This window comes from Podarcis erhardii (assembly GCF_964252035.2).
Source record: "Podarcis erhardii genome assembly, chromosome: 10".
Classification (NCBI taxonomy): Eukaryota; Metazoa; Chordata; class Lepidosauria; order Squamata; family Lacertidae; genus Podarcis; species Podarcis erhardii.
In genome coordinates, this window is record NC_138500.1 from 76674448 (window position 1) to 76689237 (window position 14790).

General features: G+C 44.8%; 1 protein-coding gene and 1 long non-coding RNA gene across 8 annotated transcripts in view; one reads left to right on the top strand and one right to left on the bottom strand.

Annotated features, from left to right (window-relative positions):
* The window catches only part of ITPR2 (inositol 1,4,5-trisphosphate receptor type 2), a 355772-nt gene that overhangs the window by 95559 nt on the left and 245423 nt on the right, over positions 1–14790 (bottom strand). For all 7 annotated transcript variants that reach the window (XM_081879044.1, XM_081879042.1, XM_081879045.1 and 4 more), the window contains 3 exons: positions 7350–7458; positions 4236–4423; positions 2145–2331 (listed from right to left, as the gene is read on the bottom strand). In XM_081879044.1, the coding sequence (XP_081735170.1) occupies positions 2145–2331; positions 4236–4423; positions 7350–7458 (484 nt within the window). The remainder of the gene's footprint in view (positions 1–2144; positions 2332–4235; positions 4424–7349; positions 7459–14790) is intronic.
* On the top strand, positions 7–4281 carry LOC309351509. Its single transcript, XR_014160877.1, has 3 exons — positions 7–787; positions 1113–1494; positions 4191–4281. It is a non-coding gene; the product is annotated as an uncharacterized lncRNA (long non-coding RNA).

A 14790-nucleotide genomic window follows, 5' to 3' on the forward strand; every position in this document is an offset into this window, starting at 1 on the left:
ATACATAAGATAACAAATTGTATGATTATCATAAAATAAAAATAATTGAGCTACACTCAAGTTCTTGTGAGAATAAAAAAAAACCTATAAAGCATTTTGATACAGAAATACATCATTAGAATTTGAAGTGATCCTTTAGTCTCTTCTATGCTGCTTTCGGCTTGTTGGTGTATCAATAAAAAGGTGGTAGACTAACGACCTATATTATAGCAAAATCTTCCCAGCACATGGTGGCAGGCATGAATACGAGTCAAGATTTTGGTAAGGAACACATTGAGAACCCAGCCAACATTGAGCTGTGTGATAATTCAGGTCAGCTACAGTACATATATTTTCTATATCCGTGTCACAGTTCTTAAACTTATCACTTTAGGGGTCTGATCCAGATAAACTACTTATCATATGATAAAATTATTCCTAGATTGTACCACATGTAGAAATTGCAAGAAACTCCTTGCACATATAAAACGTAATGTTAAGGAGGCTTCCAGCCTAGTCTTTGGCCTCTTTTGTGACATCAGTGTTAACCACAGTTACTAATTTACAGTGAACACACTGACCTTGCCTACTTTGTCCCTCCAGTAGTGTACAGAGAAGCAACCCATAATCTTTGGTTTAGTGTTAAGTAAGAACTGGGGATCATAGTTTGTTCTGCTCCAACAAACCACAAGCAGAAGGCTAAAAACAACTGTGGCTACAGATTATGGTTTGTTCAGAACAAAATGAACCATGGTCACACGTAATGCTAACCCAGGAACTATGGTTTGTTTCTCCCAAGCATTAGCAGGTGAGATCACTTTGGGGCCCTTCCAATCCTACAATTCTATTATTATATATTTTTCTTTCTTTTACATATGGTACTAATTTAGTTTATTTTACTTCTGTTTTTTGAATTGGTAGTGACAGATTTTGCACTGAAGGTTTGTGGTGAAGTTTTATTATGATGTGGCATGTGGCATGTAAATATTTTGAACAAATGTTGAATCTGTCAGTAGTGAATATTAAAGCTGCCTGTGGTGATATAGTCCTTTTAAGATTAGCTTGCGGGTTGCATGGGCATTTGTTAGGATTCCTGGAATAATGAGCCTAAACACAGATGCCTCTCATGTTAGGAACATGGCTCACCAAAGGGCAGGGGAAGAATCAGACACAGAAATTAAGCTAAGTGAAAGAGGGACCTACTCTGCAGATGAGAGCTGGCTGACAGAGTCAAGAAAGCGTAGTTCGACCCCCCTTCTTGAGGAAGACACTGTTAGCTCTCAAGAAGCGGGAGAGTTGGAAGGCAGCCAGAGCGCTACTAGGCAATCAGCAGAAAAGCAGAGGTCTGAGACTGTGTCAAGTGAAAGTGGGGAGGGCAAAGGCCAGCCTCTCAGTCCCTGTTCTAGGAGATTGGATAAGATCAGAGGGCATAATGGGAAAGGCGGGAGTTTGATGCCCTTCCTGCTGTGGAAGGGGCAAAGACTCAGACTGACCAACTATCGTCAACACAAGCAGGTGAGAAGTCTGAATGTGCTTTGTTGTAAACAAACATACATAAGAGTCATTACTTCTTATTGGGGCTTGCTTGCCTGCCAGAGATCATTACATCTCATTAAGACCTCAAGGTCAGTGTCAAACAGTAATCAAAGACATGTAATGGGAGCAGGTGCTGATTTCGTTGGGCGGAAGGGGTGAATGCTCATAATCAGCATTTCCTTAAAAACCTGGACTGTGGCGAGCATAGGGAGCTCTCAGCATGGACGGTCAGCACCTGTTCGGACCTAGGAAGGTATTTTGCTTTCTCGCTCAGCCTGCTAAGATTTATGCGCAAGTGTTTCAGTCAGCTAGCTAGAGAAGATTGTTTTTGTTATTTTTTAGCCTCTGAGCAGTCTTAATTTGTATAATCACTTGAAGCTTTTCCTTTTTCAGAGTTTGTTTTAATAAGGTTTCTTGTATGTTTTTATGGAACTTGTTCTTGCTTGAGTTTCTGAACCCTCCAATCTTGACTACACTTTTTGAAGTGGGTCATTCATCATACTGCCCCACCAAATGCAGAAGTTGCCTTTATCCTGTTTCCCCCTGCAAAAAGCTGTAGTTGTTTGGACTGTTCTGAGTCTGCAGTGAAATGAATGTTGGTGATGAAATACAGCCCCAGTTTTCTTTACCTCTCTTTTTTGAAACTGATACGGTCAGGTCATTGTTGTCATCGTCTTTCTTTTTGCTGCTCAAATCAATTGTGTTCACTGTTACAGTTGATCGGATTTCCTGCTGGGCCATTTTCATTCTATCATACAGAACTTTGAAAAACTTTTCCGATTTTTTCTGCTCATTCAGTTGCTGATAAAAGGAATACTGAAGGGGGAAAGTAACCTTTTAGATATCAGCAGATTAAAAATGGGAAAATATTTGCTATCATAGTACTGGACATACAAATAACATATTACAGCTTGGCAAACAAAGACTATAGGTGGTAGTTAATAATGTCTTATGCCAGAGAAAAAGAAAGCCCACATACCTTTAGAAATGTGCTTTATTTCCAGATCTGCATAACAGAGTCATCAGGATGAAATTGTTACCACTAGTGAGCACTATCAAAATGCAAGGCTAATAGATTATTTCTAATGGTGCCAAATAAATATTGGCAATGTCACTCAGAACACAAGAAATTCCTTTGTTTTGTCAGATCAAGGTCCACCTAATCCTTCATTCTGAATCCTACAGTAGAGCCCTTCAGCTTTGGGTCACTAGATGTTGTTAGAGCACAACTCCCATAATTCTGTGGCAGCTTTGCCAATGATCAGAGATGGTAAAAGAACATCTGGGGACCCAAGGTTGAAGAAGGTTGTCCTACAGATACCCCTGGATGCTCACAACCAGAGTGTGAAGATAATGGCCCTTCCTTGTTGCTGGTCCCTAGCAGCTGCCTCTGAATGTGGAGGTTCTGGTTCTGGATATGGTTCTGGATATGATTGCTAACAGCAATTTATAGACTCGCTCTCCATGAATTTGTGTATTCCCCTTTCCCAGGTCTAAATTGGATATGTCCATTGATTTCAATGGGCACATTGGATACAGCCCACAGTATTCTAAATATGGCCACACCATATTTATAATACTTTTAAAAGTATTTATAATACTTTTATAATACTTTTAAAAGTAATAAATCCAACACTAGGTTTTACGTCATCACCGCCTCTGCACACTGAGTCAGTGTTTCAATGAGCTTTTCATCATAATCACAATGAGGTTTTTTCCTGGTGCACATACCTGGCTCAGATCGAATTATTCAGACTGAAACCTTTCTTTAAATTAATTGATTAACAAGCAGGGCTGGCACCAGACCCTCACCAACCCGTAGCACTGGAAGAAGATACAAGGCACTCTGAGGGCATGTGCATATATACATAATCAGAGAAATCAAGCCCCTGTGGAATTACACTAACCTATTTTGGTTAGACATACCATCTTCCCTGCAGCATCAAGCTCAGAGGAAACCAATTCTGTCAACGTTCAGCAGGTGCTGACCATGCTCAGCATTTAATTGCCATCACTAAGCCATCACTAAGCCACCTCCCCTTCCTCAGTCAAAAGAGCAAAAAACTGATAAAAAGCAACAACAGATCTGCCATGCAAGTGTGATATTTGGAAGGGCATTAGAGGGGAAAGAGCAGACGGTCTGCTAAAGCACGAGGGGAAGAGTACAGACATGAAGAAAGGTAGGGGCTGAGGGGTCTTCACAACCCCCAAATTTTTCAAGGAGGGGGCTGGGCTCCTCCAAAATCCTGTGGCCCGCTCTGCCTCCCTGCCAATATTGCACGGGGAGGAGAAGCCAGAGCCCAGAGCCCAGCGGCCCCACTCTGCCTCCTCCTCACGCAGGGAGGAGCAGGCTGAGCGTGGATCCCATTTCTCACCAGGTCCGTGCGAACACCATCATTACAGCAGCAAGATACCTGTGTGTCCTGATCTGGCGAGTGAGTACTCGGTGGGGGCGGGACATGTCACATGACATGCAACGTGACTCATCACATGACATGCCCCCACAATGTGGGGAGGCAACTTGATGCCCTTGGAAGAGTAAAAGCCCTAGAGTGGCAGGCAATGCATGTCTCAGGAGTGAAGGCAAAGGGAAGAGAAGCTCACCTTAAAATGCATTGACTCCTGCTTGTGCATTTCTCTGTGTGCACCCTTAAGTTGTTTTCATATTTGAACAGGTTTTCAATATAGACAGAAAGAACAAAGCAATACCAAGTAAATACCTGGATCTGTGTGTTTCCACCTTCAAGCAATGCAATCCCAAGCAGGATGGCTTCAGAGAATATCCTGTCATTTTTGGTACTAACTATGACATCCGTGACAAGTTCTGATGCGCCTTCTTTATCCAGAAGGCACTGAATATCTTGCATTGAAACACCAGACTTATCTGAATCTTGTCCTGAAAAGCTACCTGGAATAAGATAAGATAAAATAAAATAAAATAAAAGCCAAGATTCAGATACATTCATTCTGAAATCAAATCATTCCTAGGTAAGTGTAATTGCCTAATTTTCTTGTATTCAATATCTGGCTATAACACTTGTGGACACACTATTATACTAACATACTAACATAAGAGAGTGCCACTTTTTAAAATAAAAGTAATCAAATAATCAACAGATTCTAATATGAATCAGGGCTAAGCTCTAAAACACAGGAGGGAAATGAAAATGAGAGCCATTCTCAGCATGTATAAAGTGCCCTACCCCAGGAGATATGCTGACTTGAGTGTCCTTGTTTTTTATTTAAAATTCTAAATCCCTGTGGTCCACAAATATGCTTTAGATTTACTAATGAAGAATGCATGTTCAAGAAATCTTAACAGTTGAAGGCACAACTAAACTGGATTGAGTAACTGTAAGTATCCATCTTTTCTGGGGTGGGGTGGGGGCAGACCATAGCTCTGTAGTAGTGTACATTTTTTGCAAAGCATGCACTCTGGAGCAGAGGTGGACAAACAGTCTGACTTGTAGCTTCCTGTGCCCCACTTTTCCTTTAGAACGTAAGAGGGGCTTTGCAAGATCAAGGAAATGTCTACCTCAACTGGCTTTCTTTGTTAGAAGATCAGCTACCAGCACAGGTGCTGCTATGGGATCCATCAGAAATAGGTCTATGCTCCTCCAAGAGATTGTTGTAAACTGTTGACCTAACCTGGCTCTACTTTAACTGCCCCATGTCCTGTAAATCTAATGTTAGTGGCAAGGTCAAGGCTGCGTGCATTCTGCCACTGTACAAAACCAAAGCATGCTGGATGCAGAATTCAACTTCCCGGGGATTTCAGCTTTTATTTTATTTTTTTAAATGTACATAAATTAGCTAAAAGTAGTCATCAGTCTCACTTAAATCAATAAAATTTATGCTAGTTGTGACTAATTGCTGCTGCACTGTGCTCCAAGTTTCTAGCCTTCATGGCTTTGCAGAGAGGCCTGAAAGTATATGAAAAATGTCATAAAGATTTTCAGTGTTCAGGAAGCAGGGGCTTCAATGGCCACCAAATAGTTTTCCCCACTTTAGAAGAAGAAGAAGAAGAAGAAGAGTTTGGATTTGATATCCTGCCTTTCACTCCCTTTAAGGAGTCTCAAAGCGGCTAACATTCTCCTTTCCCTTCCTCCCCCACAACAAACACTCTGTGAGGTGAGTGGGGCTGAGAGACTTCAAAGAAGTGTGACTAGCCCAAGGTCACCCAGCAGCTGCATGTGGAGGAGCGGAGACGCGAACCCGGTTCTCCAGATTACGAGACTACCGCTCTTAACCACTACACCACACTGGCTCTCTATTTACTGGGAAATAACATAAATATGAATTAAGCAAAATGATTAAAACATCGAAATTGTCTTAACATGTTTAGTTTACAGAGGTCACAAATTTTAGTTTTGTCTTCTTGCAAAATTAGTGCAATTTTTGTATCAATACAGTTAAGTTCGTTTACAAATTTGTTCCTGCCTTGGTAATGGACTGGATGAGAGCCACCAAACAGAAGCTCAATCCAGATAAGACTGAGGCACTGTTAGCGAGGGGTTCCCTAGACCAGATGGGTGGGAGGTCACCTGCTCTTGATGGGGTTACCCTCCCTCTGAAGGAGCGGGTACACAGCTTGAGGGTCCTCCTGGATCCTTTGCTCCCACTCGAGGCTCAGGTGGCCTCAGTGGTCGGAGTGCCTTCCATCAGCTTCGGCTAGTGGCTCATCCTATCTGGGATAGCCTAACTACTGTTGTCTATGCTCTGGTAACCTCAAGGTTAGATTACTGCAATGTAAGAGGGCTGCCTCTGAAGATGGTTCGGAAACTTCAGGTACTGCAGAATTCAGTGGCAAGGTTGCTCACCAGAGCAAGATGGCTTGAGCATATTACACCAATCCTGGTTCGACTGCACAAGTTATCAATTCGTTTCTGAGCCCAATTCAAAGTGCTGGTTTTGACCTATAAAGCCTTAAACAGATCAGGACTGCAATATTCCTTTCCATATGAAACTACCCAGTCCCTGAAAATGATCTGAGGCCCTTCTTCATATGCCTCCTTCTCGAGAGGTGCAGAGGGTGGCAACACAAGAACGGACCTTCTCTGCAGTGGCTCCCCATCTATGGAATGCTCTCCCCAGGGAAGTTTGCCTGTTGCCTTCTCTCCAGGCAAAAATGTTACTTTTTAACCAAGCCTTTGGTTGATTTGATTGACATCCTATGTCCTTTTAAAATGGGGGGGGTGTTGTTTTTATTTTGATTATGTCTTTTGTGGTTTTATATTTGATTTTAGTCTGTGACCTGCCCTGAGACCTCCTGGTATATAAATTCAATAAATAATAATAAGTACATTTAGGCCAAAATCCAATGTGGCACTGAGGGTGCTTAAGCCTGCTGAAATCAATGGACGTAAGTATGCTGCACTCTATGTTGGAGGGTGACATTGATTTTAAAATTAATCTTAGTGCTGAATGCACTAAGTTCTGTGTAAGGCTTTCAGGTCAGGTCAGGCCAGGTCAAAGCTAAGCACTTTAACCCTGTAATCTGATACCTTACTTATCTGAAAGTAAGTTCCACACTGTGTGTGCAACCCTTCACACTCCAGGGACTAAATCCCATTGAAGTCAATGGGGGGGTCAAAACTAAGCAGACATGTACAAGATTTCACAGAACATATTTGGTTTCCTGCACTGAATCAAGCCACAGTCCCCCTTGGTTTCAATAGGAGAGTTACTTTCTCTCATGGAAATCAAAGGGTGTGTATGCTTGATTTTTCAAATTGCATTTTTCCTTGCTTGAGACATATTCCATTTTGAACAGAAATAGTTTCTTATTGTAGATGTTCAACAACTGATTTGTTAATTATAATTATTTACCGTACCTCCTCCTTGCATTGCTTTGCTGTAGTTGCTGGACAGAGGACCGTTGACACTGGTTCCATAGTCACCTTTAAAATAGCGATTGAGAAGTATTTTCCTCAGGTTGCTACCCTTTAAGAAGATAAAAACAGTAGGAAAAGTCATAGCTTTTGGTAAACACACCAGTAAGTAGTTTCATAATCTTGGCTCTTTTGTTACCAGTGGCCTATAGCTCTGCAGTAGAACATCTGCTTTGCATGCAGAAGGACCCCATCCCCATCCCAGCCTCTCTAGGCAGGGCCTGGAATGTCTCCTGTCTGAAACTCTGGAGAGCTACTGCCTGTCAGCATAGACAATACGGAGCTAGATGGACCAAAAAATGTGACTCAAGATATGCTCTTTTCATGCTCAGAATCCACAGGAAGATCTAATTCCTCCCATTCATAGAATCATAGAATCATAGAATCATAGAATCATAGAATCATAGAATCATAGAGTTGGAAGAGACCACAAGGGCCATCGAGTCCGACCCCCTGCCAAGCAGGAAACACCATCAGAGTACTCCTGACATATGGTTGTCAAGCCTCTGCTTAAAGACCTCCAAAGAAGGAGACTCCACCACACTCCTTGGCATTCATATGCATACAGCCAGGAGGTGCATATATGAGCAATGAAAGAGGGGAGAGGAGCTGCTTCAGGTTGTGGCAGATGTTCTTCTGGAGACACCTAGTCTGGTGGTCCCTGGGGATTTTAACAACCATGCCAACATGACCCTACAAGGGGCTGCTCAAGACTTCATGGAAAGCATAGCCTCCATGGGGCTGCTCCTGAATAAATCTGGCCCTACATGCCTTAGATCTGGTGTTTAGTGCATGCGTTTGTTCAATTAAGTGGAACAAAAGAAGTGTCATGGTTAGATCACTTCCTGGTGCAACTAGACCTCTCAGCGACCTTCCCCGATGCAGGGAGGTGGGACCGATTTGAATGGTCTGCTCTCACCACTTAGTGGATCCAAATGATTTCCAGAGAGTGGTAGGGGATGTATTATTCCGTGCTGGTGGCCTCTCAGCTGATTCCCTGGTGGTACGCTGGAATGCGGAGTTAACCAGAGCTAATGACTGTCTGGGTAGGATTGGCAAGGATCAAGAAGACAGGTGATTGGTTTCACTCATCCAAGCAGCCTATCCACATTCTCTGAGATAACTTTATGTGCAGAAAAACTTTACAAAATCATTGTAGGAGATCTTGGGGCCCTCATTACAGTGATTTTGCTCAGATTCAGAAAAGGGTAGACTCCACCGTGGTGCAAGGCTGTGGAGGGAGAATGCCAGAGCTCTGTCTAGTCAAGTTGTATGGGATCAATTTCAACCTGTTACCTCTGAGGATGTGCTGCTTGGACAAGTGAAACCAATCACCTGCCTTTTTGATCCTTGCCCATCCTGGCTCATAAAATCGATTCTTGCCCATCCAGGCCCACTTAAAGAAGAGGTTATTAAAAAAATATCTTTGGGCCAGGCATTATAGCCAATTATTGCCCAGTCTCAAATCTTCCATTCCTGGGCAAGTTGATTGAGTGTGTGATCACTGAACAGCTCCAGGCATGTCTGGAGGATGTGGACCATTTGGATCCCTCCCAATCAGGATTCAGACCCCATCATGGGACTGAAACCACCTTGGTATCGCTGGTTGATGATCTCAGTAGCGGAGGAACCCTCTCCAGCACCCAGGGTGTGGCAGCCCATACGGACCGCGCACGCGTGGCATCCCATACAGTCTCCATGCGAGAGGCAGCCTGATGCCCATATGGACGGCGTGCAAGAGCAGCAGCCTGTACGGACTGTGCACGCCCTTGGCTGCTCTATAGCTGGAGGGAGGCAGAGGCAGGGGCCATCTTGTCCCCCCTCCCCCAGAGTGGCACCCGGGGCAGTCCGCCTCCCACTTTGTACGGCCCTCGATGATCTCCGGCAGGCTAGGAACAGAGGTGAAAGCTGTTTCTTGGTTCTGCTGGATCTCTCAGTGACTTTTGATACCATGGTATCAAACTATGGTATCCTTCTGGACTGTCTAGAAGAGTTGGGAGGTGCGGGCACTGTTATGCAGTGGCTCCATGGCTTCCTCCTGGGCTGTGTCCAGAAAGTGGAGTTGGGAGATGAGTGTCTGAACCCCTGGACGCTCACTTGTGGAGTGCCTCAGCGCTCTGTCCTCTCCCGCAAGCTTTTTAACATCTAAATGAAGCTGCTGGGAGAGATCATCAGGAGGTTTGGGCTGGGTGTTCACTAGTATGCGGATTATACTCAGCTCTACCTCTCCTTTAAACTGGAACCAGTGAAGGTGGTGAATGTCCTGTGTGACGTTCTATGATTCAATGATACTCTGAGTAGGACTTGGAGACCTATACATCCCACATGAACAAAGACTGCACCCTAGTGGTTTTCAACCCTGGGGTGCCTGCCTTGAATGATGGTCAGGGTAGCGCAGGTAACACCAACCTCTGTCCCTCTTTCCTTCCTTCCCTCCCTCCTCTGATGCCCTCTCATGTCTCTGCTTCCCAAAGGCTGGCACAGCTGTTTATTGCAGCAGCCTTGGCAATAAGATCCGCTGGCGAATGGTGCCTTTGGGAGGCACCTTTCTTTGGGGAAGAGGGAAGGGGTAGCTTACAGACCAGGGGTGGCAGCAGCAGGGGAGGAGAGAGGAGGCTGAGGGAACACTCCGCAAGGGAGGGTGTTTGGAAAAGGTGAGAGGCTGCCAGCTCTGCAGGCAAGGGGTGACATAACTGGGCTCCTGAGCCCCACGGGGGAGCCGCAGAAAGAATGGAGCTGGCTTAGGGAGCGGTGGACTCAAAGAGGCTGAAAACCTCTGCTGTACCCAATAACAGTGGTCTTCAACTGATGGGCCATGGCCTGATCCAAGGTGGATTGCAACAGTAGCTAAGCAAATTAATAACAATGACAATGAGAAAGCAAACACACATCATGTTCATCTCAATGCTTTTATTCACATTTAGGAACACAAGTTCTCCCCATCTGCTGGTCACAGTGACTAGAATGACGTCTATAACGCTTAGCATTATATGTGTGTGGAATGTAAATAGCGCTCAGCTGACTCGAAGTTCTTATGTAACAACAGTAGGAGACATAGTATAGCTTTGAAGAGACGGAATAAGAGTCTTATTGTTACCCATTAATACCATTCTTTTGTCTCTGACAATAGTTGCAAGGGATATAAACAAAGGCTCAGGGAAGCAACAGTAATTTATATGTGGTTTTAAAGAGTTCTAAGAAACAAGCTCATTGACAGCAAGGGACAAATTTTCTAGGAGATCATTTCTAGGAGGAAAATAATGTTTCAGCGTAAGTCAAGAAGAGGAAATAAAAATTTTGACTCCTGCATTCAGTTTTATTATATTCTAGTTGTTTCAAGGAGGGGACTACCCTCTTGATTTTGTAAGATTCCCCTCCCCCCCCAAGGGGATATGTATCAAGTCATCCTGGCTATACAGACACATATTTGAGTTTGTTAGATATTCTCTGTGAGCTACAATATACAAAAGGAAGTGTATCCTCTCTCACAATTGAAATCAAACATGTTTAAATGCTGTTGTGTACCTTGTACCTCACAGCATACTTGTATTTTCTTGGCAAGGGGGCCCGCAGCTTGAAAAAAATGATCGGAATCTAGGGCCTGTTTTGGTGAGTTACGTCAAAGAGTGTATGCTCAAACATTTTCAAGGCTATTAATGGCAGGAAGTATACAACTTCCTGGTATAAATAAGGGCTTTCTGCCCTTGCCTGTTCACTAGAACAGACCCTGCTGTGCTTATGGTTCCAGCTTCCTCCTACATCTAGATCTAGTGTCTTTATGTCCCCCTGCCTAGATTTGAAGACAGACACCCATTGTCAAAACCTTTGCTTCCTCTGTTTTCTCTAAATGTCGACAATTTGATTGAAGGACCTGTGCAAGAGCATTGTGGATACAGACACCCATTGTCAAGCCCTGCCACTCATTTTTTTCCATTCCTCTGTTGTCTTCCCCAAATGCTGAAACACTGATTGTATGCAACATGGGGCAGGGACCTCTGCATTGTAGGGAGTAGCCCAGGAGTCCTAGGATCTTTTTTTTTTTTTTTTTTTTTTTACAGCAAAGGCGTGGAAGGGGCAAAAGATATCGGGTCCAGTAAATTTTTTCCCCTTTGTGTGTGTGTGTGTGTGTGTGTGTGTGTGTGTGTGTGCACTTGTGCCAGCAGGACCTCAGCCAAAGCTGCCATGGCTGGTGCAGCCTAGGGAGAAGCTGCATCAGTCAGGGCAGCCTCCTTCTCCGATGGTGGGACAGACACAGAAGTGCCGCAATGGAAGGGGGAAGAAGACTCAGTGCCAAGGGAGATATTGCCCCCCCCCCCATGCTCTGGTGTAAGTCAACTGACTCATGTCACAGGGTGGGATGAAGAAACACCCGTCCTTTGGTCCTGTGCTCTGAGATATCCAGGACTGGGATCAGAAGCTAGGGTGGTTTCTTTCCATCCAGAATGTCTCTGTTAAAATGGGTCAGTTGCACGGTATGACCCCTCCCTTCCTTCCTTCCTTCCTTCCTTCCTTCCTTCCTTCCTTCCTTCCTTTTCCCATATAATTCCAAGCTGGGACAAGGTCACAAATTTAACAACACTGACTTTGCATCCATCCTGCTTCTATTTAAATCAGTACAGGTTTCTGCCTCAACAGCCATCCCACAGGTCAATATCTCCTTATAGTTACAGCATAAAAGTCCAGAAACATGTACCAAATTTTCCAGCAGCTTCTCACAGAGAAAGGGGCCACTGACACAGCTCAGCCGCATCTCAAACTGCAAACATACAGATGTTTCAACTCCCCACAAGTAATGACGCTATTCCTACTTATATTTCCAACATGACATGCCTAGGTTTGTGGAGGATGTATAGGAAAATTACTAGGTCCAAACAGATCTTTCCTTTTTTCTCCACTTCTTAACTGTTAACTTCTTTAAAAAACAAACAAACATTTAAACAAAATCATTTCTCTTTCATTTTATGTTACAGCAGCACAAGTAGCCAAATATTATTTTAAAAATAATAATAATACAGTGCATATTATTTCTATATAACATGTACACTAGTACACTGCATATGAACATAAGAAGAGCCCTGCTCAATCACAGCATAGCTTGCCTCCAGAAAATCCACACATGGAGTCTGGGAGCAATGACTATCTAAGCAATGACTATCTCCAAGTCTTCAGCAGCTGGCATTTAGCATTATGCTAACTCTGAAAATGGAAGCTGAATTCCTCTTGCTCCTGGCCACAGCCAAGGCTTTTTTTTACAGCTGCAACTCAGTTCCAGCACCTCTCAGGTGGACACTATTGCCATTATAAGAGAACAAAGGAGGTGTTCATGATGAGTTCTGTGACTTCTTTTTCTAGAAAAATAGCACTGGCTACAGCTCATGGTTAGTGAGGAGAGAGCTTAACCATGAGTGTGGGATCAGACACCATGCTCAGCTTAGCTCAATCTGATGAAGATGTAGAAAGGACAAAGAAGGGGGGGGGGAGCAGCTGCAAGCATCCCTCTAGAAGCTCACATATTTGTGTAGTCCTGGTAAACCTTACCCACTGTCTTGCCAGAAATCTTCAGGAGAGGAAAGAACTAAGGAGTAAACCCTACACAAATCCAAAGTGAAGTCCCTAAACTGGTTGGATTGTACACCTTGTACACCTTCTTCCGGCAACTCCTGCAGCCAAGCTGGTGCCAAACATATTGCTCTGCTTTCCTTTGGACCACATCAGCCACGCCGAGGGGGGGATCTCCTGGCAACAGCTAAAATATACCTATTCCTCGAAATATGTACCATGTGGTTATTTTTGGAGGGGGGGACAGTTAGAAACTCTAGCCCTCTGAACGTTTACACAAACGTAAATTGCAGAGTGTCCTGGGAGGTAGGGGCTTACTCCCTCCTAGAAAGTGTAGGATGGAAGCCTGAACCCCTTAATAACTTTTAGAACATGTCCTTCAGTTTGTGACAAACACTGGGGCTCCAGCCTTGGGAAGGTGAACCAAAAGGAGCATTAACTGGCCCAATCAAACAGATTTGAGCCACCTTCCCACTGGTTCTCCTCGCCATTGTGGTTCCCACCCTGCCTTCGCCAGCAACTTGCTGATCCAGATTTCTCGCTTTCCTCCCCACCTCCACTGACACAGACAAGGTGATTAGAGGAAACTTGTGGCTGAGCGAGCATGGCTGAAAGGCCTCCTTCATCAAAGGGGACGGGGCTGCAGGTCTCATGAGGGCAAGGGGACAAGTTCTCTTTTTGAGCAATGATGCTCTCTCTATCCCAGTCTGAACGCCTCCGGAGGGGTAGTTGCGCTGAGGGCTCAGCCAGCGGGTGGGACTGTCACCCCCTTCACTGTCAACAAGTGGTGGGGAAAGGAGAAGTAGTTTCTCGGGAGAGAAGGACTGAGGGAGAAATGGGAGGCTTTCAAATGGAGGATCTTCCCCTGTTGCTGCTGCTTCACTGAGAGACACAAACTGCTTTGTGTGAAATATGCTTCAGCAAACTTGTGAAGCTGAGCAGGAGGGCCGGGGAAGGCCATTTCTCTGCCTGCCAGCTCCCTTGCACCTAGCTGCAGCTCCGCTCCTGGGTTGGGTCTGACCCAGGAGGCGGAGATAAGCAGAAGAACTGTGGCAGCGTTGCCACCCCTCTACTTGGCTGGTGCGTCCTGGCAGGCCTGGCCGAATGGAGGGGGTGACACATCATGCACACGTGACTGCCCCCCCAATGTTGGGCCCAACTTGTTTGCCTGATTAGTGGGTTGTTCCCTAGACCAGATGGCCTGCTCTTAATGGGGTTACAGTTCCTCTGAAGGAGCATGTTTGTAGCTTGGGGGTCCTCCTGGATCCTTTGCTGTTACTTGAGGCTCAGTCCAGTTCTGGGCACCACAGTTCAAGAAGGACACTGAGAAACTGGAACGTGTCCAGAGGAGGGCAACCAAAATGGTCAAAGGCCTGGAAACGATGCCTTATGAGGAACGGCTAAGGGAGCTGGGCATGTTTAGCCTGGAGAAGAGGAGGCTAAGGGGTGATATGATAGCCATGTTCAAATATATAAAAGGATGTCACATAGAGGGGGGAGAGGGGGGAGAAAGGTTGTTTTCTGCTGCTCCAAAGAAGCGGACACGGAGCAATGGTTCCAAACTACAAGAAAGAAGATTCCATTAGGAAGAACTTCCTGACAGTAAGAGCTGTTCAACAGTGGAATTTGCTGCCAAGGAGTGTGGTGGAGTCTCCTTCTTTGGAGGTCTTTAAGCAGAGGCTTGACAACCATATGTCAGGAGTGCTCTGATGGTGTTTCCTGCTTGGCGGGGGGTTGGACTCGATGGCCCTTGTGGTCTCTTCCAACTCTATGATTCTATGATTCAGTGGCCCGGAGTGCCTTCCATCAGCTTCAGCTGGTGGCC